General features: G+C 56.8%; 5 protein-coding genes across 5 annotated transcripts; 2 read left to right on the top strand and 3 right to left on the bottom strand.

The window, feature by feature from the left end:
• Window positions 1-2,924: 2,924 nt before the first annotated feature.
• Window positions 2,925-3,710, bottom strand: BGZ61DRAFT_161225 (uncharacterized protein). The gene has a single exon (XM_046237468.1). The coding sequence runs from the start codon at window positions 3,521-3,523 to the stop codon at window positions 3,074-3,076; it is 450 nt and encodes a 149-aa protein (XP_046108296.1). The 5' UTR covers window positions 3,524-3,710; the 3' UTR covers window positions 2,925-3,073.
• On the top strand, window positions 3,711-4,485 carry BGZ61DRAFT_161226 (uncharacterized protein). The gene has a single exon (XM_046237469.1). The coding sequence runs from the start codon at window positions 3,897-3,899 to the stop codon at window positions 4,392-4,394; it is 498 nt and encodes a 165-aa protein (XP_046108297.1). The 5' UTR covers window positions 3,711-3,896; the 3' UTR covers window positions 4,395-4,485.
• A 2,986-nt stretch (window positions 4,486-7,471) lies between these two features.
• On the bottom strand, window positions 7,472-9,433 carry BGZ61DRAFT_344647 (mitochondrial carrier domain-containing protein; the record flags this gene model as incomplete). The annotated part of the gene is made up of 6 exons (XM_046239723.1): window positions 7,472-8,271; window positions 8,342-8,486; window positions 9,117-9,145; window positions 9,208-9,236; window positions 9,295-9,341; window positions 9,407-9,433. 6 exons carry the CDS (start codon window positions 9,431-9,433, stop codon window positions 7,472-7,474), a joined length of 1,077 nt encoding a protein of 358 aa, XP_046108298.1.
• A 438-nt stretch (window positions 9,434-9,871) lies between these two features.
• Window positions 9,872-11,014, top strand: BGZ61DRAFT_474184 (uncharacterized protein; the record flags this gene model as incomplete). The annotated part of the gene is made up of 2 exons (XM_046248550.1): window positions 9,872-9,891; window positions 9,964-11,014. The coding sequence occupies 2 exons, from the start codon at window positions 9,872-9,874 to the stop codon at window positions 11,012-11,014; spliced, it is 1,071 nt and encodes a 356-aa protein (XP_046108299.1).
• A 334-nt stretch (window positions 11,015-11,348) lies between these two features.
• Window positions 11,349-19,464, bottom strand: BGZ61DRAFT_344806 (cohesin loading factor-domain-containing protein; the record flags this gene model as incomplete). Its single annotated transcript, XM_046239735.1, has 8 exons — window positions 11,349-12,184; window positions 12,238-12,335; window positions 12,388-12,948; window positions 13,001-13,116; window positions 13,167-14,639; window positions 15,477-18,598; window positions 18,743-19,334; window positions 19,390-19,464. The coding sequence occupies 8 exons, from the start codon at window positions 19,462-19,464 to the stop codon at window positions 11,349-11,351; spliced, it is 6,873 nt and encodes a 2,290-aa protein (XP_046108300.1).
• Between the last annotated feature and the right edge of the window lie 633 nt (window positions 19,465-20,097).

Genomic DNA, 20,097 nt, shown 5'->3' on the forward strand with positions numbered 1-20,097 from the left:
TTCTGACGACCAGTCACCTCAGCAAAGCAGAGATAGCAAAGGTCTCGAGTGACACACGCCCGCCACCACCAATTTCGATTACGAGGACTGAGGAACTTGATGAATCAGAGGACGAGGAGCGGTGATACAGGACCATCGATAGGCCCATCGGGCTGAGCTGGCGGTCCATGTCTCGACTCGATGGCGTTGGGTACTGCCAATAGCTAGTTTCGACAATGAAGTTTGCTCCCACCTAGTATGCGGAGGTGCGGGCCCACGGTTCAATGGGCTAGGCCTTGTGCGGGCGGGTTGATCATTTGATTAGTATTCAACTCCATCCCAATGCAACGCTGGCCGTATCGAAATTGGAATCTGGGGTTTCGTGAGAGAAGGCTTGCGTGCCGTGCCAGAAGCTGCAGCCGCATCTCAAGTCGGAGGCGGTTCGTGCAAGGGTCTCGGGTCTCGAAGTTGCTGCGTCGCGGGACGGAAACAGATTGGGCTAAAATGCATACGAAATAATGCGGCGTCGCAATCCAGGCCCTTCGTCCCGTTTCCCCATTTGCTGCAATCTTCCCGTGCCTCGTAATGCCAAACCGCGGCCCCGGGACTTGCCGCCTGCAGTAGTCGTGGCTTGCCTAATGCGCATCACGATGTTGCATCGCCGCTTCGATCCAATAACGGCCAGGGCCCCTCGACCAAAGAAAGAAAGAAAGCAAGCAAACAAACCCGCAGGGCAAGCCCATCTTGGAAACCCAGGCAGATGGGCTGCAGCGTCCGAGCGCACAGCTGGTGGTGATCGATGCATCGTGGCGTGGACATTGGCTGGTTCGAAGAGAGACATATGGAGCTGGGGGCGTTTGAGAGAGCCCAGACGCCTTAGCACCCCCGCGGTTGAGCCACAGAGCGCCCTCCTTGCGTGCCCTACCTACCTACCTAGGTAGCTGCTACTGCACCTAAGACAGCGGTTCAGCTGCCACATCGCGGGCCATCTGTCATCCATCCGCACGCTTCATGCCGCCGCCACCATTTGAGGCGGGAGAGAAATGGCCCGAGACTGCGGTCCACCGCCACGGATTGGATCGCTGGCCGCAATGAACTACTGTAAACACACAGACCGTGCACATCTCGGCCCAGCAGCATGGCTGGCACTTGGCACCCGTCATTCAAGCGCGAGCAGACGCAGGCGCAGCCTCTGGGCCCCTCAGGAGCAGTAGATACTCCTCCTCGCATATTAGCCCGCGCTGGCGTATAAGATATGTGACAGATTTCAGGTACGGACTCGCCTCGCTCAGCGCGACACGCCTGCGGGCCACACAGACGTCGGTCTAGGCGCTCGATGGCCATCCCACTGGTCGGTCGCGGGCATCTCGGCCATCTCATCCCCATCTCGATCGCACAATCCAGCTGTCAGATCTCAGTTTCCCCTTCCCTCCCGTGTCCCTGGTCGTCATCATCAACACCCTCCCACTACTGTACGTACGGGTCACAAGGGTCAATCAAATGCGTGCAGCTACCTACCTACTCCGTATCCTTGGCGGTATGCTTTGCCACTTAGGTACCTACTTTCCTCTTCGTCCTAGGAAGTCAGCACAGTCCAGCTGCGTGATAATTATAGACGTACTCCCTTGAGGATGTGTACCTATTTCTGATGCTGCCCAGACTCTCTAACTTAATGACAATGTCGCAAACCCATAGACTTGATCCTTGTAGCCTGCAGCACCTGTGGCCAGAATGCTCCCTCATCCCCCCATAAACACCACCTGTGCGTTGTTTGCGTGAGATACACCCTCCCTCCCTCATCTCGCCCCATCTACTCGTAGGCCCATCCATCTGGCTCACCGACGCCTCACTCTGCCACACCCTGCTACGCCATGCCACATTATGCCTCTGCCACACTATGCCACACTATGCCCGCACTATGGCTGCACCTAGTTGCGGCAACCTCCACAATCTGACGGGTCATGGCCTTCCCGAACGGAATCGTCCCCCGGCGACGCCATCCCTACCATCGCCCCGATCACGACCCTCTCCTCCTCCAAATCGTGCATTTGTCCCGTCGCAAGTCCAGCCAGAATGGAATGGCTCCCTCCAGGGATCATTTGTCCAGTGCACGTCCTCTATCCGCCGTCATCTCGTCTTATACCACTTCTATCTTTTCTCTCTTCTCTCTTCTCCTCTACTTTCCTCTCCTCTCGTGGGGTTCCCTCCCCTACCCCCGTACCACAACACTGCTCAACTTCTATCCTAATCCAACCCTCCCTTACGATACGTACAGCGCTCGTTTCGTCATTTCTCATATTTCCTCATGCGCTGGGATGCTACCAGGCGGGGTGTAGCAATGGGCCTCGGTCCCGAGACACGGTCTGTGGCTTCTGTACCCCGTGTCGCTGGACGAGAGACGCCGCCGATCTTGATCTTTTCCCAGAGCCTGGATATCGAGGAAAGCAAAAATTGACAGTCCTGGGACCGGGGCGTGCCACCATCACCACCCCTCCCTCTCTCCAGGGTAAACACCACGGCCAGGGTAACACGGCAGCCAGGGCAAGCTCCGCGATAGGACAGCAAGCGCTCCCGAAATCCCGGGGCCATGGTAACGAAACTGAGGTCACCCAAACACCAGAGACGACATACACCGTCCAGATGCGGCCCTGGGTTGACCTCTCTCTCTCTCTCCGACAACGACGACGACGGCAACGACAACCACTATGCGCCGCCGCGACCTACGTTTGGCGGGCTGGCCCTATCATCTCTTCTTACTCAGCATTTCTCGACATCATCTCGCAATACGAACACTGAAACCGCCCCCGAAAGTCCACCCCCTATCCCAAGATCATCAGTTCCAGACCCTGAGAGTTGCAGCCGTTGTTTTTGTGAGATACGACCAGAGAAGGCCTGGAGCGTCGAAAAGGAGGCTAGCATTGAAAGGAGTGCCCGAGATCCATCGGCCGCAATGGACCACCCATTTGCGTTGCCGTCTGCAAGATGGACGTTCACTCGAGCCCGCTGATGACCGCCAGGCTACGCGGGACGCAAGGGGTTGTTGGCAGTCTCCCTGGTCCAAATTGGGTGGGCCACTCGCAGACCAGCAAGCCAGCTAGCCACGAACACCTCCGGCTCTTGTGAGTCGTCGGCTCCTCCTCGGTTCTGCGCCCCTATCATTGGCGAGTGCTATCGCCGATTGCCATCCTCTTGGATGCGGTGTGGCGCGTGGCGGTGCGGATGGCAACCCTCTCTCTGGTGACGTTTGGCGAAGGCTGGAGTGGGTGGCAGTCGTGGGGTCCATCGAACCAGGGTGTTGGGCCAGGTGAGCCAGGTGTCGAGGTGACATCGCGCCGAGGATCGACCCAGCAGTCGGGCGAATCGACTTGGTCACATCTCCCCTGCGTCGAGATTCAGCTGTGTGGATGTCTCCTCTTGTCTCTTGCAACCTCGATGAGTTTCCCGATTCCCAAACCCCTGGCAGTCCACGGTCATCTTGAGCCCTGGCTCCCTTGCTTGGCCGACCAGGCCTCCCCCCCTCCCCAACTCTTACCTCGCTCTCCATCAGTTGTTTCCTCGCCTTGTTGTTGCAGCTCTTACTCGTCCAGTACACCCTCCCGGATCGCCTTGAGGGACGCCCACAAACCCAGGCCTGAGCTCCCCTAGTCTATTGGGGGGAAAGCGAGCTTGCAGGGTGAAGCACGCAGGGTGAAGCGAGCAGGGCGAAGCGTCCCAGCTGGTGGGATTCTAGGTCTGGGGAGTCCAATACCCAACGCCCTGGTGCGTCAGCGTCGGCTCGTCCCGCCCTCAATTCGCAAGCTCTACCCTTTGAGGTCGTCGGCCGCAATCCTTCATTTGGGGTCGATCATCCGCCCACTGCACGCCCACTGCACGCGGCCGCCAGGGGGCCAACTGTTTTCGGGACTGGAGACGACTCCATGCTCGTTTCTGTTTTCTTCTTTGGGCCATTAGGCGTAGAGGATGCGATGAATCGAGCCTTGGGGGTCCTTCGGGTCCCGCTCGATCATGCTTGCTTTCTCAGAGCCTGTCATCGATCGGGACGCTACGGGTCCCTCACCACCACGATACCCTCCAACCCCCAGGCCGTTTCTAGGTTCCTCTCCCACATACTCCTCTACAATGATACTTCGCCTCAACCCTGGAGTCTTTCACGATTGCCTGTAGGACCGGGTTCGTTGCATCCCGTCACAGAATTTAACATGAAATTCAGGCTTAGTGGAGATCCTTCTCAGTTTGAGGTAAGAGGATTCAATCACATTGCATGCATCCCAGAGGCACGTCGCGTTAAGGTGTTTCCTGTCACTTTTCAGAGTCCGCCCTGGAGGCCTGTGCCTATTCTAGAGCAGTCGTCGAAGTCGATGCTTACTCCATCCACCCGCATGACATGCATTACGTGGGATCCTCCACGGGTCTGAGCCGAACCGATGCGGCGTAGAGAGTTCTCGCCGCGCACTTGCAGGACGCGATGATCCTCCAAGGGGGGCATTTACAACATGTCGCAAAACCATTACTACCCTTCGACAGCCTTGCCGTGACCATTGCCGCCGAGTCTTCGGAGATCGCCTCTCTGCAGTAGCAAAGTGGGCAACTTAGGGCTCAGTTCGGCGGGCTGCGAGAGCGTCGGCCAAAGGCGAAGAAGTAAAGAGAATCTTCACCTGTGAGAGCTCGTGTGCGATACTGCCGTCTAGTTTTGCAGGGGCCTCCGTTCCGGATTTTTTTCAACGACGGGTCCCGACCGCACGCGCCGCGACGGGCGGTCCCTGCTGCCTTCTTCTCCATCACTCCCCTCGCAATTCTTAACAGTGGGAATGGACTGATTCTCGTCTAAGCCTGGGGCGGGAAGTGGAAGAAAGGGCCTCAGGTCGGCGTGTGCATTGCGCGGGGCCCTTGAACGCCCGCGCGGTTGGCGAAGGGCGAAGAATAAGACCGACAATACCGGCCTCTCTGGGGTTTGTTGGAAGGAAGTCAACCGATGCGCTGTTTTACCCCGGGTGACAGACAGGGCCAGGATGATATTTTCATGGCCTTGTCTTGTCCCGGGCTCAAACTACAGACTAGAGTCCTTGCCCTGGCACTCGTTCTTCCTGGAGTACCTGGTTCCCGGGGACGGGAACGGGGACTGTGCGGAACGCTTGCCCGCGTGTGTTTTGTGATGTGATGTGATGGGTTCTCTTGCTTGTGCTCGTGCTCGTGCCTGTACCTTTGCCTGTGCCAACGCTTGGACTTGAGACTTGAAGGGTTTTGGCTGTTCGACGGAGATCGCGATCAACGGGCGAGACCGGAAGAGATCTTGGTGTCGTTCCATCTGTGGTGTGATTCCCCGGTTGGTTTTCGTCTCCGGGAGAGCAATTGAGATCCGGCCGACCGGCTTTCGACGGGTTTGTAAGTGTTGTCTACGGATTAGCAAGCAGTCAATGAGAATTTTGCAGTGACAGGTTCGCCGGTTTCGCGATGAGAATAACGAATGTTGGTTGTTCCGGTGCTGCGGCGGACATGTGAAGAAAACTCCGGGCTCGGAAGTGGGAAAGTATCTGTCTCGAGATCCAGGGTACGGTCCGGTATCTCAATTGGGAGTACTTTGTGAAATCATGCCTTGAGAGGACCTGACGTTTCGGGGGTTGTTTTGTTGTTATTTCTTGTGTCTGTGTCGTGAACCATGATGGTGTTCGGTGAACACGGCAACGAGGGAATTGACTCTTCACTGCCGAACAACCAAAGCGCATGTTCCCATGCGTCAGGGTTAGTTTGCATTGATTGTGTTGAACTATCCCGGTCCAATGGCTGGGGATCATTGAGTTGTGTTGATATTTGATGCCGTGTCTTCGTCCTTGGTCATCATGGATTGCCGAGGTTACGGTGTTTTGGTGTAGGGTAGCTGCAGTTGCACCACGATGATTTTTATCACTGCTACGCCTGCCCTGTGTGAGGTTGTGAAGTTAATATGGATTTCACCTGATGAGATCTTGAGATTTGATTTACGTCTCTTGTTCAAGTTGCTTTCCGAAACGTGATGATTAGATCTACAAATGGTTTCGTCATTCAAGTTGAATATCCAACGTGGGTTACTTCTTTGAATAGAGGTTCACTATTTACCGATCATGAACAACGCAACAACCCGACGACTGTGACCAGAACACCACGGGGTGTTCACTCTGGAACGAGAAGTATAAATTCAACCACCAGCCACCCTTCTTACTCCCATTTCCCCAAACTTCTACGACTACCACCCATACCAAACTGTTCAACAAGAGTCACATCCTTCAAAATGTGCACAGAAACGACCGTGATATCGACTTGCCGGAAGTGCAAGTGCGTGGTGGATATCGAGACGAAGATTATCACGTGTGTGGATGCAAAGACGAAAGAACCCGGTTGGATTGACTTGTGTCGTATCCGAGGGTACCAAATGGCGATGGATGTGCCGGAGGATAACTGCGACAATTGTATCAATGACACCAAGAACAAGGCAACGAAGTAAATATGGCTTCCTCAATACTGTCGCTGGGCGGGACTAAGAGGTCTCGGGAAGTGGTATGTAGAGAGGCCAAGCCCTGCGATTCATAGTTGAGAGCGGACGTTCTGGGTTGATACTTTCGAAATACACTTGGAAAACATAGAAATGATTATATGCAGCTGAATGACCCCGCACGAGTGAAAACATATCGAGACTTGTGTATCCCCTATGGTTTCTCGGGCAGTTGACACCTGACTTGGCTGTGTAAGGGTGGTGACGAGGAAACGCCGACGACGATAGTGACTGGTGAGAGCCTGGGAAGTAACACAATGTCACCCACAGCAGCCGATGATCCTACGATATGACATGAATCACCATTGACCGAGGCCCATAAATAGCTCCGAGTCCCTCCCGCCGGTTCTCACAACCAAAAGCTCCAACACTGTACGTCGATACCATACACACTACAATATCCGACCAACTCTCAGCGCGAAGAGATGTGCAAAACTACTGTCATTCGGCTCGACTGCGAGAATTGCCAGAGGAGGGTTGGCGAGAGCATCCAGACGATCGTGTGCCAGCATAAACAGGCCAGTCGGATCCACCTGTGCGTAGAAACCAAGGTCGATGCCACCCTTTACGTCGAACAAAGCGAATGCGACGTGTGCGCCGAGAAAGCGAGGCAGGAGGCAGCGGAACTAGGTGCCGGCAGTGGTGATTGAAGATTGAAGTATGGCGAGCTTGTGAAGGGGACTGGATAGTAATAGATTGTGAATAGTGGCGATGTTGAGCCAACAGTTGGAGAGTAACTGACTTGGTGAACAATAAAAAGCTATTCATGATGGTGCCATAACCAGCCAAGGGTATCATAACACTCAATAGTGAGATTAGAGAGAAATCAAGTTCCTGTATCGCGTCTAATGGGCCGACCTCGAGAGCCGTCATGTATCGCCCTTCTATACCAAGAACACCAACCAGCCATGATCCCGACGTAGAATTCATTAAACATGTCTTGTCTGCGCCGTTTAGCCAGTCCCCCTAAGCAATCCACCGCGGCAGATAGTACTTGACGTTCTCATAAACCAAAAACGTCACCCATGTCGCCGGCATCACTCTCACCACGCCGGGAACCAGGCCGCGATAGAAGCCTCGTAGTCCCTCCTCAATCCAGATCCTCGCTACCACGCCGCGGAACCCGCGCCCGAACCTCGCTTCCGCCTCGTAGTTCTGCAGCCGGCTCCGTAGCACTTGGTACGGGTACGTCACGGCGCCGGCGACCAGCTTGGCCGCGCTCGACAGTGCGACGGTGGCCTCGGGCTTCATGGGCGCGCTCTCGTCAATGCCGTATAGGTTATGCCGGCGATTGAAGTACCACCGCTTGGCCGGCTCATACACGGCGAACTGCACGGCGCCATGCGACACGCCGATGAGAGAGACGGCGAGGCCGCGGTAGAAGCCGCGCGGGCCCTCGGTAGCGAGGATAGTGCGAGCGCCGGCCAACATGGACGGATACGCGCCGACAGCATGACGATCCGACGACACCATGCGTGTCTTGAGCACCCAGACCGGATTCGTCAGCACGGCAGTCGACGCGCCGGCCAGAGCGCTCGCGGCGAAGTAGTCACCGGGCGACGGGCGCGGGCGGCCCTGGTACGCGGCGAGAGCACGCTCGAAGCGCGACTTGAAGAAGAAGAAGGACGCCCAGCTTGAGGCGTTCCCGACGAGGTTCGGCGTCAGGCCGCGGTACAGCGAGGCGAGCGGGTGCGGGTTGGCCGTCAGCGAGCGCAGCAGCGAGACGGTCGTGGGACGGACTGCCGAGGGCATTGAGTTGCGGTAGACTACACGGAATCCATCGTCAGTCCCTACAAGTCCATCTGGAAATGCATCCAGCCGCGGGGAGTTGCGTACTTTGCATGCGAGTCTTGACAATGTCCAGCGGGTGGACGACTAAGGTGGCGACGGTGCCGGCGCTGAGGCCGGCGAGGGACTCGATAACGGCGGGGGAGAGACCCGCATGGTTGAGGTCGGGCATAAAGTACAGATGGGATTGCAGCTTTTGTCACATCGTGTGATCGGAACAGGAAGAGAGAAGAGAACTCGGCGCGCAATGGCCGACGTGGTTGAAGTCGGCCGTCTCGAATTTTATCGGAGCCCTGTCCCGTGGTGAACTAGCACCGAGCTTCCAGCACCGAGCTTCCGGCGCCGACGTCACACGGACACGCTGCCGTAGTTGGCCGAGACCATTTCATGTAGCCGACTTGGGGACATAAACGGACGAATCGGACGAGGAGCAGGTGTAAAGAATTATGAGTGGCTTTTGTCATTTTAGACGTGCATTTTAGCTTTGCTTTATTTTGCGTGATGATACAGTCATTCGTTCCAATACAGCCAACCCCGCCCAAGCATGCGTCGGATTCCCGGCCATCCATTACCACATGATATCCCAACGCCATGAATGCTGGTGGAGCTGCCCCTGCTCAGATCTTCCCTCAAGATAATGTACACTAGATGGTCCGTCGCATTGTCGATTCTCCACGTTAAGAGAGGGGAGAGAGGAGGCTAGAAACGGGCAGAGTTAGCGGCATGTCATACAACGCCTGGACATGAGCTAGCTGCCAGCATGAGGACCAGCATGAGGACCAGCATGAGGACCAGCATGAGGACAAGAGGCATACCGGATGACGGAGGGTCGGGGGTCGCTGCGGGTGTAGCCTGGTCTCGAGTTAGTGCTGTCGTCTCGACGAGATGCTGTCGTTATTCGAGTGCGTTCATACCGAGGTAGAGGATCAGGGGAAGGTAGCCACTGAGGGACAAGTCAGCAAGAGGGAATGGCGCAGATGGGACGGGAGCATCAAACATACTAGTGGATGGCGACGCGGGAGATGTCGATGAGCTTAGCGATGCGCTCCTAGAGGCCGTTAGCACCTCGAATCTTCAATCTCAAAACCAGCTTCGTGCTCAAGGTATGCGCACCTTGGACTCCTCGGAAAGGGCGAACATGTTGGCGGTCGACGGGGGGAAGGCGAGTACTCGAGACGGTGATGCACCTGGCGACGGCAGAGTCCTCAATGGCGGCGGTGGTCGATGCCGGGGAGCTGAATTCAAGGATCGTGAGGCTGATGAGATGCACCGTTGTTTCGCACGTCTCCAGAAATTTCGGCAGCGCTGCACCGGGACGGACCAAGGAAAAAGTTGAGCTTCCGATCTGCGCGGGCGGCCGGATCAACGTCGGCAAAACCGCCCCGACCTTCTGGCCTTCGCGTCCAACCACCGGCCAAAATTTCCTGGGAAAGCTCCACGACTCCAGGCTCAGAAGCATCACGGAAAAGCTTCGCCTGCGACTTCTCTGCCCTCGACGACAGTTTGCGGTTCAGCACGCCGACGCTTGTTTTAGAGAATTGACACAGAGGCGCTTGCTTCCTCTCACACACCGGCAATATGGCGCAGAACAGGCATTGGTGAGTCTCGCGTCCTTCCCTGCCGGATGCTGATCCACGGCCCATGATGCGTGTAGCTAACAGCGTCCCTAGGGAGCAGGACAAGGAGGCGACCGTCTACATCGGAAACATCGACGAGCGCGCGACGTCGGCCATGGTCTACGAGATCATGCTGCAGATGGGCCCCATCCACAACATCCACATGCCGCGCGACCGCGTCACGCAGACGCACCAGGGCTTCGGCTTCGTCGAGTTCCGCACGCCCACCGACGCCGAGTACGCCGCCAACGTCATGAACGGCGTCAAGCTGTACGGCAAGTCGCTGCGCGTCAACAAGGCCAGCGCCGACAAGCAAAAGGCCGCCGAGGTCGGCGCCGAGCTGTTCATCGGCAACCTCGACGCCATGGTCGACGAGAAGATCCTCTACGACACCTTCAGCCGCTTCGGCCCCCTGCTGACCCTGCCCAAGGTCGCGCGCGAGGAGAGCGGCGCCAGCAAGGGCTTTGGCTTTGTCAGCTATGCCGACTTCGAGAGCAGTGACGCCGCCATCAACAACCTGCACGGCCAGTACATCCTCAGCAAGGAGGTGTCGGTGCAGTACGCCTTCAAGAAGGACGGCCGCGGCGAGCGCCACGGCGACGAGGCCGAGCGAGAGCTGGCCTCGCAGGCCAAGAAGCGCAACATCGCCCCCGAAGCACAGCCTGTGCCCCAGGCCTTCCTGCAACCGCCGCCCTCGGCCGCGCCGCCAGCTCCTGCCGGCTTCGACCCGTCCGCCATGGGGATGCCTCCCATGGGAGCACCTCAGCAGGGCATGCCATCCGGCTTCGCACCTCCTCCCCGGGGACCTCCTTCGTACAACGCCGGAGCGCCACCCCACGGAGTCCACCGAGGCTCGGCTCCTCTCCCCCCGGCGCCGTCCGGCCTGCCAGCGCGACCGCCTCAGGGTCAAGCCGGATTCACCAACCCTGCCGACTTCCACCCAGGAAGCTTCCGGCCTCCGAACGGAGCTGCACCTCCCCAGGGCTTCCCAGCAGCTCCTCCTGGATTTCCCACTCCTCCAGGTGCTTCTGGCACTCCTCCTGCTCCTCCCGGCTTCATGCCCCCTCCCGGCTTCCAGCCCCCCCCTGGATTCCCCCGTCGGTGAACATGACCCCCTTGCACCCCCATACCCTCATAGACATCAACGTCAACATCACATCGGGTTCTTAGGAGCCGCGAAAATATCAGGGCTCACCGGACTCAATTCGAGTCGTCAACTAAAATTAACTAGGCCTTTTAACGGGGCCAAACCAAGCGATCTCAAGTCGCATCTCTCTAATTCTCCACACCCCAACAAAGATGAGACCACTCAATAATGCGGTCAGGTATCGTACAGCCCTCATATATCCCCAGTCTCTGGTATACAAATCGTCAAAAATGTTCCTTTTCTTTGTGGCAAAGACCATGCCTCAACGCCGGGTCCGCAATAGCGCCCCCATTCAGCAACGCCCGTAAAATGCCTCTTTCGCCTCCCTCGTCGCCTTGTCCCACTCCCGAGCCGCCTCCATGTGCTGGCCCTGCACCTCGTGCGACTGTGCCAGCATCCCATCCGCGACGCTCTGCCACAGTACGTTGCCACTGCGTTGCGCCTGCTTGGCTGCCGCCATGGCGCTCTTCAGGGCCTGTTCGCCGATGACGTTCTCGAATAGCCGGCTTCTCATAATAGCCAGCGTGACAGCGGCGCCTAGGACATTGTTTGTGGCCCTGGAACCGCCCATGGCAGCCTGAATGTGCTGCTTCCGTTGGTTCAGCTGCTGCGGAGGATCAGTAACGAGGGCGGCCATGACATTATGCCATGCGGTGCGCAGGTCGAAGTTAGGGTGCATGGAGCACAAGGGCTGGAGCTCCTCGATTAGATCAAGCGTTTCCAGGTCGTCGCGCTGATCGGGATGCTGCATAATCCAGAGCCGGTTTAGGCCTGCGAGCAGAGCCATCTCCCGGTGCGCCGCCTTGATGCCCGTACCGCGTTGCGAGATGTTGAATAAGGGGTTTCGGAAGACGGAGATGGCGTTCTGGAGGTCCCCGGTACCTTGGTGGTACACCCCGGATAGATAGATGGAGAGCAACCGTAGGATGCTTTGCGTAGATGGTGTAATGAGAGCATCCAGTTTCGCCATAAATTGCTTGACCGTGTCCCACTGGCATTGACTGGCCGCGAGCAGGCCGAGCAGGATGTTGAGGTAAGCCTGAGCTTCGGTTCGCCACTCCCGCTGCCTGATGGCCTCTTGCAATGACGTAGACGGGCCGTAGCGGATCCCTGTAGTTGTGGTGTCCCCTGGTAGGTGTCAGTGACCGTCCGTCCATTTGTATTCGGGGGCAGTGGCTTACAGGCATCGAGAATCTTGAGGCCTTCCCGCCAAAATTCGGCCGACTTTGGACCGTGGGAAGATGTTCTGTGTACATTCGTTAAACCGCTGAAGGTGAACCTAGATCTGAGTTAGGAGATGCGTGAAGGAAGGGACTTGAAGGACAGCTTACACAAGTGACGTTAATTCCATCTTCGTCATGAATGAGACAACCAAGAAATCTGTGGGTGTATTGCTATCCCCTCCCCGGATGATGGCCGCCGTATCGCCGCTGATCGTCTGCGCCGTCGACGGTTGCTTTTTCACCGGAACAAGAAAGTCCGCCTTGACGTTGTGCCACGAACCACATTCATCGAGCCTTTTCTGCAACGAACGCAGTTTCTGCGAGGTGACTTCGGGGCTTTGCTGGTTGATGCTGGAGGCCAGGTCGAGGAGGAGGGTGAGCATGTCGAGCTGGATGATTTGGACGGACGGATCGAACTGGAACTTGGCAGCGTGGGCGATGCAAGTTTGAACCTTTTCGATGTTGCCGCCATCCTTGGAGGCCTTAAGGAGAGCGAGGCCCTCGAGGATTGAAGCGAAAGCGCTGATCGCGTTGTCGCCGCGCGTGTTGGCGATGACTTGGATAGAGCGAATGTTCTCGAGGGCGCTCGCGTCTGCCGTTTGTCCGACTTCCATGTAGAAAGTGGCCTTTAATAATTTAAAGGCATAGACCCAGTGGACATGTTTGAAACTGAGAAAAATGTGAGACCAGGACGAGATGCAGCTAGTTTAGAGAAACTTACGCTTCACAGTCAGAGATGTGACGATCAACGGCGTTCAAGGCAGCCTTGTGACTTCGCTGAAACAAGACTTTCAGCATGATGTACTGCATGCAATACTTCAAATCGAACAAGCGATGCTGCCCATATTGGTTAGTGGGGGCCATCCTACACGGTTATCTATACATACCTTGTCACAAAGCGTGATGCCCTTGGTGAGCGCCGTCTCAGCCTCCATCAGGTTCTCCGTCTCCTCGAGGAGTACAGCGGCATATCTCAGCCGCATCCTGGCCTCTTGGCGTGGGGAGAGTCGGCTACCTTGTAGAGACGCTTCTAAGCATGCTAAGCCCGTCGTGATCAAGTTCTGGTACTCATCCACGCGAGTGGGTTCCAAGTGCATGGCCACATCGTGCACCGAAGCTCGCGCCTTGTCGAAGCATTCTTCCGCAACAGCCACCATAATCTGAACAGTGTCGACGGGTCGGGCCTTCGGGGGGATGGCGGGCGACTTCTTGGTGATGCTGGGGGAACGCGCTGTGAGGGCTGGAGAGTTGGTGACCGAAGAATGAGGGCTCGGCTTGATCCGGGGAGTGACCGTCCCCGCCTTCTGCGGTTGCGGAGTCTTGTTGATCATAATATCCATAGGTTTGACAGTTATGGTTTCCAGCTGTGACGGCTGGACGTGGATGGTATCGAGCATCGGCTGGTCTATCAGGGTGCTCGGAGACTGACTCATGGCGGGCGGAGGTGGGGGCAGTTGTTGTATGTCTTGTAGGTTTACGTAGTGTTGTATAGGCTGAGACGGTGGTTGTTGCACCAGCTCAGGGATGAGTTCGGAAATGGGTTCGGGGACGGGTTCGGGAGCGGGTTCTGGAACGGATTCGTGTACGGGTTGCTGCATGGGCTGAGGAGTAGGCATTTGAACATTTTGAACAGTTTGCTGAGTCTGTTGGTGGCTAACTCGCCGTTGCATAGGTTGTTGTCCCTGCTGCTGGGCAAGTCGTTGGCTCGCTTGTTGCACCTGGCTTCGTTGGGATTGGTGCTGCGGCTGGTGCTGTTGTTGATGGATCTGATGATTGGACTGCTGCTGCTGGTATTGCTGATGATGCTGCTGCTGTTGCGATGGAAGTTGATACCCCTGCTGCGGAGGCAAAGATGGCGTCCTGGGCTGTGGCGAAGGCATCTGCTGCGTCCTTTGCTGTTGCGGCGACGCGACATGCCTCTGATACATCTGCGGCGTGTGTTGCTGCTGCTGGAAATGCTGCTGATACATCATTTGCTGCTGTGACGACTGCTGCTGCTGCTGCCACACATTCGAAGGAGGCACGTACTGCGACGCAGCAACCTGTTGATGCATCTGGTGATGCCCACCACCCACGAACGGCTGCGCGGTGGCATCGTAGCCCTGGTAAGGCATGCCACCAAATTGCGCCATCTGTTGTTGCTGCAGCTGGGAGAGATACTGCTGCTGCTGCTGCTGCTGCCCCTGAACCGGATAATACTGCTGCTGCTGATTCCCATACGCCTGCTGGAATCCTCCTGCCCCTCCTGCCGCGGCGGTGCCGTTGGCGCCATTGCTCGCAATGTACGTCGGCGACGAGTTGATGCCCGCCGGCGACGGCATCGCCGGCTGCTGGCCCTGCTGGCCCTGGCCGTGGAAGGCCTGCGGGCCGCGGTAGGTCATGGCCTCAAGCTCGCCCTGAACCAGACGCTACCTCACCATCCACATGCGATGTCGATTGTCGTCGCGGGGCGCAGGCTGGCGCGGTGCCGCTTCATGGCTTTGGGGTGTGCGCCTTGCCCTTGTGCTTCGGGCTCGAATGGGTCCGGTGCCGATTGCGCTCGTCCGTGTTCGCTTCGGTGTTTCGGCGTCCTCGACGACGTCCTGGGTCGTTGGTTTTCGATTCGCCGCGTGTAGGATGAAGGTCGGAGACACGATGTGACGAGGATCCGATGGTCGTGTCGCGGAGCCACGTGATTGGTTGGATTGGAGGCGTCTAACGCCATTAGCGCGTACCAATGCGCCCCCAGTTGAGCCGCTACGACCCAGGAGATATCAACTTCATCTATAGTTCCAGGTTCCATATCCGTGACATATCAATTACAAGATCTACTATCATAATAAACAAAACCATGATCGCTCTCTGACCTTGTGTTTGTTTTGAAGAAATGCTCCATGCTCGTGTCGTTTGGTACTGTTACATATATACACAGGCATCATACACCACCGTTGCTTTTCCACATCATGCCTAGATTCCAAACCAATGGCCATGCTAGTCTAGTAAAAGAAATTCAAATTTCCAGCGCCAGGGCATGCAAGATCCCCCATTCGGGTATTGAGCAAACAAAAAGATTATAGAAACGCGGAACTCCAGTCGCCCGACCGCCCACTCACTCCTCCCCTGGATGCCTCAGATGTCCCAACAGCTGGGCAGTTGCGTCAACCCATACATACCCATTCGGCAAACACGCACCATCGTGCTGTGCGATCCGCCAGCACAAGTCCTCTCCAAACACCCTTTTCCGAACACTTGATGATGGTCTCCCATGTGCCTCCATCGCTGACATCGTCTCCAATTGTTAACGATCTGCTGCCCACGTGGATACCTTTGCGGTCCTCCTTCCTCATAAGACGGAGAATTTTGCCTCCTGGTGTTTGAATCGCGAGCTTTGCAGGCTTTCTTCCTGCCACCGTGCCACTAGCAGAGCTGGGTTGAGAGCCGCCGACACTAGAGGCGTTGATGCTCATGGCAGACCCCGGACGAGCAAAGGGAATGGGGCTTGTTCCACCGGGGTTCGAGGATGGCGTTAGATTTGACTGCGGTCCGTTTGCCAAGGAACTGGGATGTTGTCTGATAGCAAAGACGAACGTGTTGTTCAGAGCCAGTCTTTGACATTGAGGCTGAACGACGTAGATGTCGTGCCGCTGCGCATGAGGAGTAGGGTGTCTCGTCACAAATTCGTATGGAGGGTTCTCGCCAGTGTGAACGATCGGCAGGGAAAATGCCAAGGGGTGAGGGATGTCCTTGATACTGTGCATCAATCCTCGCTTGCCAGCGTAAACCTTCAGAGTGCCCTGACCCTCATCCCCCGGCAGGAGGGCCTTGACGGTGTACCGCTTGATTCCATTGAACCACTCAGCTTGGGCCAGAACTCGCTTCTTGACCACTTCTCCGCTCTCAAAATAGTCACCATCAGAATCTCGCGAGTACCCTCGCACCTCAACTTCGGCTGCAATCTCAACATCTGCTGGTACGTTGAACTTGACGTGGACCATTTCCAGATCCTCTATCCGGTTCAATGAAGTGTTGTAATCCACCATCTCGAATCCGTGGCGGAAGAAGGGGGCCGAGGTACATGGCAAGTTCAGCAGCGTCTCATGGGCCACTGGAGGCACGATATGTTGTTGACTGTGGTGCTCGGGAATGTGCGTCCAGCAGATCTCGAGCGGTCGGGTGAGAAACCACCATGGGTCAGCTGTCGTGGTTGCTGCATTCGAGTAAAGCCCGCGTCGGGGATACGACGGGCTGGCGACACAGCAGTCTATCATGCGCCATTCATTATCCACCACGACGGCGTTCCACCAGTGGTTTGGTCGGGGCATGATGTTGATCTCAGCAACCTCGCCAGGAGATTTGAGATAACCACGCACAATCTCGCAATGGATACCGACTGCGGCACACATCTCTGACACCAGCACAGCGTACTCTTCAGCACAACCTCTCTTGGAAGAAATCACGCGGCGTGTGTCAATTTCTCCTTCAAAGTCTTCCTCCCAGCAAATCTTTTCCGATACCCACGTAAAAATGGCTCGTAGTCGTTGCACATCGCTCCGGAACGGTCGGCAGACATAAGTAGAGGCTAGAGTAGCGGCTGTTGTGGTGCTGGGAAGACCACTGACGAATCGTGAGTTCTTGTCAACCTGGGTGAGGTTGATGTTCTGATAGTTGGTGGGCTCATCCACCGGCTCTCCATCTGCGCCCTCATCTCCTTCAACAGCTTCATAGAGCTCATCGACAGGGTTCAGTGCAGGATGATCCATCATTTGACAGCGTTCGCGACGGTCGATCTGCTCGTTCTTGCTGATAGAATTGGATCGATTGACATCGCGACGCACTTGGACCCAGTCCACCCCCGCGCCGAGGCCCATGTCGGTCGCAGCATCTCGCCCGTGGGTTGAGTTGCCCATTCCAGGCATGGGTGAAGCACCTGGTGGTAGTGATCGAGCGAATGGCGATCGACTTGTTGACTCAGAGCCTGTAAGACCACCGGACACGAGGCCGCCTCGGCTGCTGGCCACGCCAGTCTTCGCGGTGTCAAGAATCTTGCGGAATATATTCCTCTTGGCAGGCTTTGGCTGAACCAATCCTCCCAGTCCCTCATCATGGAACCCAGTCTGAGGCTGTGGCCGAGCGGCAGCGGCATTGCTAGCGTGACTACTGTGATATGTGACGCCTGTGAATGGCGTTTCTGGCCTGTCCACGTCTACGTCTCGCATACCCAGGGCGCTCTGAGCGCGGTTCCCGATTCTAGCAAGGCTTCCAGCGCTGGTTGAACTAAATGCACCTGCCGAAGCACCGCTCCACAATGTTCGTGCACTACTCTGGGTGGACGAACTGGTGTTGCTTTGGTTTCCAGATGAGGAGTTGGTGGCATTGGTCTTGGTCGTATATGTCCGTGCAATCCCCCGACCGATCTCATATGCCGACTTTCGAGATCGCAATTTTCGTTCAGATGTAACCGAGCCCCCCATTGAAGACTTGGGCCGCTCGAATGGTAGGTTTTTAGGAGGTGGAGGTGGCGGGACGTCGTCTTCAACCTTGGGGTTATTGTGGTGCAGTTGCTGGAACCGCTTCTCCATGCGATCGACATAGCTGCTCAACTTATCGTCACCACGAGAGCCGCTCTGGTAAGATACCTCTTGGGAAGACTCGCCGCTCCAGGTCTCGTAACCTTCGTCTGGATGTGCTATACCCAACGATGTTCTCGGCCGTGATCGTTCTTGGTTTCTGCGTTGTGATCCACGGGACACCATGTCAAATGATTCTGGGGACCAAGGATCAATAGCGGCATCCGGAGTCTCATCGTTTCGAGAGCTACTAAGACCTCCCAACTGACCCAACTGCTCCATGACCCCGTCCATTGCTTCTCTGAGTGGTGAGGGCGTCATCCCTCCAGCTGGGGAAGGTGGGGCGGGCGACACCGCGCCGGGTGTGTAGGGGATGTAATTTCTGTCGTCAAATGACGCTCGTGAATCGTGTCGCACTGGAGCAGCTGGAGGAGGGGGAGGTCTGTAAGAGTTGTGAGAGTTTTGCCTTGAAACGTCGTAGCGGTATGAAGCGTTAGATCCCTGACGGACTATATCCATCGATCCGCGGTGCAAGTCATTGGATCCTGTTCGAGTGACGTGCCGATGGGGCGGCGGCGCAGGTGGAGGAGGTGAGGCAGATCGTTCCTGGCTTCCGCGGAAGCTCTGAGGGCGAAATGAAGGGGCTGGCGAGGGACCTCTACCAGGATACACATGAGGGGGAGAAGGTGAATGAGCTCTTGCGCCGTATCCATGAGGTGGAGCTGGTGAAGGACCTCTTGCGCCGTATCCATGAGGAGGAGCGGGGGAGGGACCTCTTGCGCCGTATCCATGGTGAGGAGTGGGTGAAGGAACCCTGGCAACATATCCATCGCCATATCCATGATGCGGAGCAGGTGATGGACCTCTGCCGCCGTATCCATGGGGAGGAGCCGGCGAAGGAGCTCTCGATCCGTAACCAGGAGGTGGTGCGGGAGATGGGGCCCTTGATCCGTAGCCGTGGTGCGGTGCTGGGGATGGAGCTCTTGACCCATAGCCGTGAGGTGGAGCGGGAGATGGACCCCTTGAGCCGCCGTATCTAAGAGGGGGGGCTGGTGAAGGGTTTCGGGAGCCATAGCCATGAGATGGAGCTGGTGATGGAGCCCTGGAGCCGTGATTGTGTGGCGGGGCTGGTGAAGGAGCTCTCTCAACCTCGTGAGTACTTTGGGCGTAGGAGGCGCTCGAGTCTTGCCGTGTTCGGGATTTGGGCGCCTCTCGAAGGACCTCGGGTTGTTTTGCAGTTGTGTAATGGGGGGCCTTGGCGTATGCTTCAAAGGGCTTTCGGAACGTCTTGGACTTGGTGGGAGCGGTGCTCGGGGGCGTGTTTCCAGCAAGAGGGCTTACGGATTTCGTCGTCGGTCGGAAATCTGAAGGAAGAACTTCGACAAAGTTGGACGGAAAAGAGCCGACTGTTCTTCGGTCGCGGTAGAGTCTGCCCACCCACCACGATCCATCGCCAGCGTTTAGACACTCGATTAAGTCGCCTTCGATGAATCCGAGATCGCGTTTGGACTGCCAGCTATGTCAGCTGGCCGGGTTGCCTGATCGGTTTCGGCGCAAAACAAACCTCTCCTCCCCAAGAATAGACAGCTCTGCACCAGCACGGGAACCGCGTTGGGAGCGGTAGTGGTGCTGGCACCATGATGCAAAGACGACCGCGTCGGGTCGGAACCTGCGAAGGGGGATCGAAGGTGCGGCGCAGAAAGCCGGGAGCCCACGCGATCAACGACTGTTGAGGGAAGCTCTACACGTCTCCAGAAATACTCATATCATACACCGAGTAGTTGGAACAGGCGCGTGTGAGCTGTGAATCACAGAACCCCAAATCGATGACACAGAATTATGACGGGGGACTTGTTTCCTCGTAGGGTCGCGGCGAGGTCCGAGCAGGCGGTTTGTAGAATATGAGGATGCAAAGGGCTGAAGAGGAATGGAAGAGCACAAGACAATGTAATTGTGAAAGTGTGATGGATACGATGGACCTTGGCCCTGCGAAAGTCGGTAGGCGGCCGAGATTGTACCTCCGGCCACCCACACCGAGGCCAGGGCCAGTGACAACAGAGGGGAGGCGTTGCTAGGGAAACGCGGGGAGCTGGTCGATTTCCGGGGTGGCTGACAGGCGCTAGCGGTCGTCCCGCCCACGGCTTAGCGCCTCTGGCCGCTGGTGTGCTCTGAAAGGCCGCTAACGTCAGGGGACTCAGCGAGGGTTGCCCCAAGACGCAGGGGCCCGACACATCCCGGCCGTGCTGGTGTGCCCTGGTCTGGCGAACATGGA

This window comes from Ilyonectria robusta (genome assembly GCF_021365365.1).
Source record: "Ilyonectria robusta strain PMI_751 chromosome Unknown BGZ61scaffold_4, whole genome shotgun sequence".
Classification (NCBI taxonomy): Eukaryota; Fungi; Ascomycota; class Sordariomycetes; order Hypocreales; family Nectriaceae; genus Ilyonectria; species Ilyonectria robusta.

Bases quoted from the DNA above. Each gene is read 5' to 3' on its own strand.
- BGZ61DRAFT_161226 (XM_046237469.1), top strand. From the start codon at position 3,897: ATGCTCGTTTCTGTTTTCTTCTTTGGGCCATTAGGCGTAGAGGATGCG.
- BGZ61DRAFT_161225 (XM_046237468.1), bottom strand. From the start codon at position 3,523: ATGGAGAGCGAGGTAAGAGTTGGGGAGGGGGGGAGGCCTGGTCGGCCA.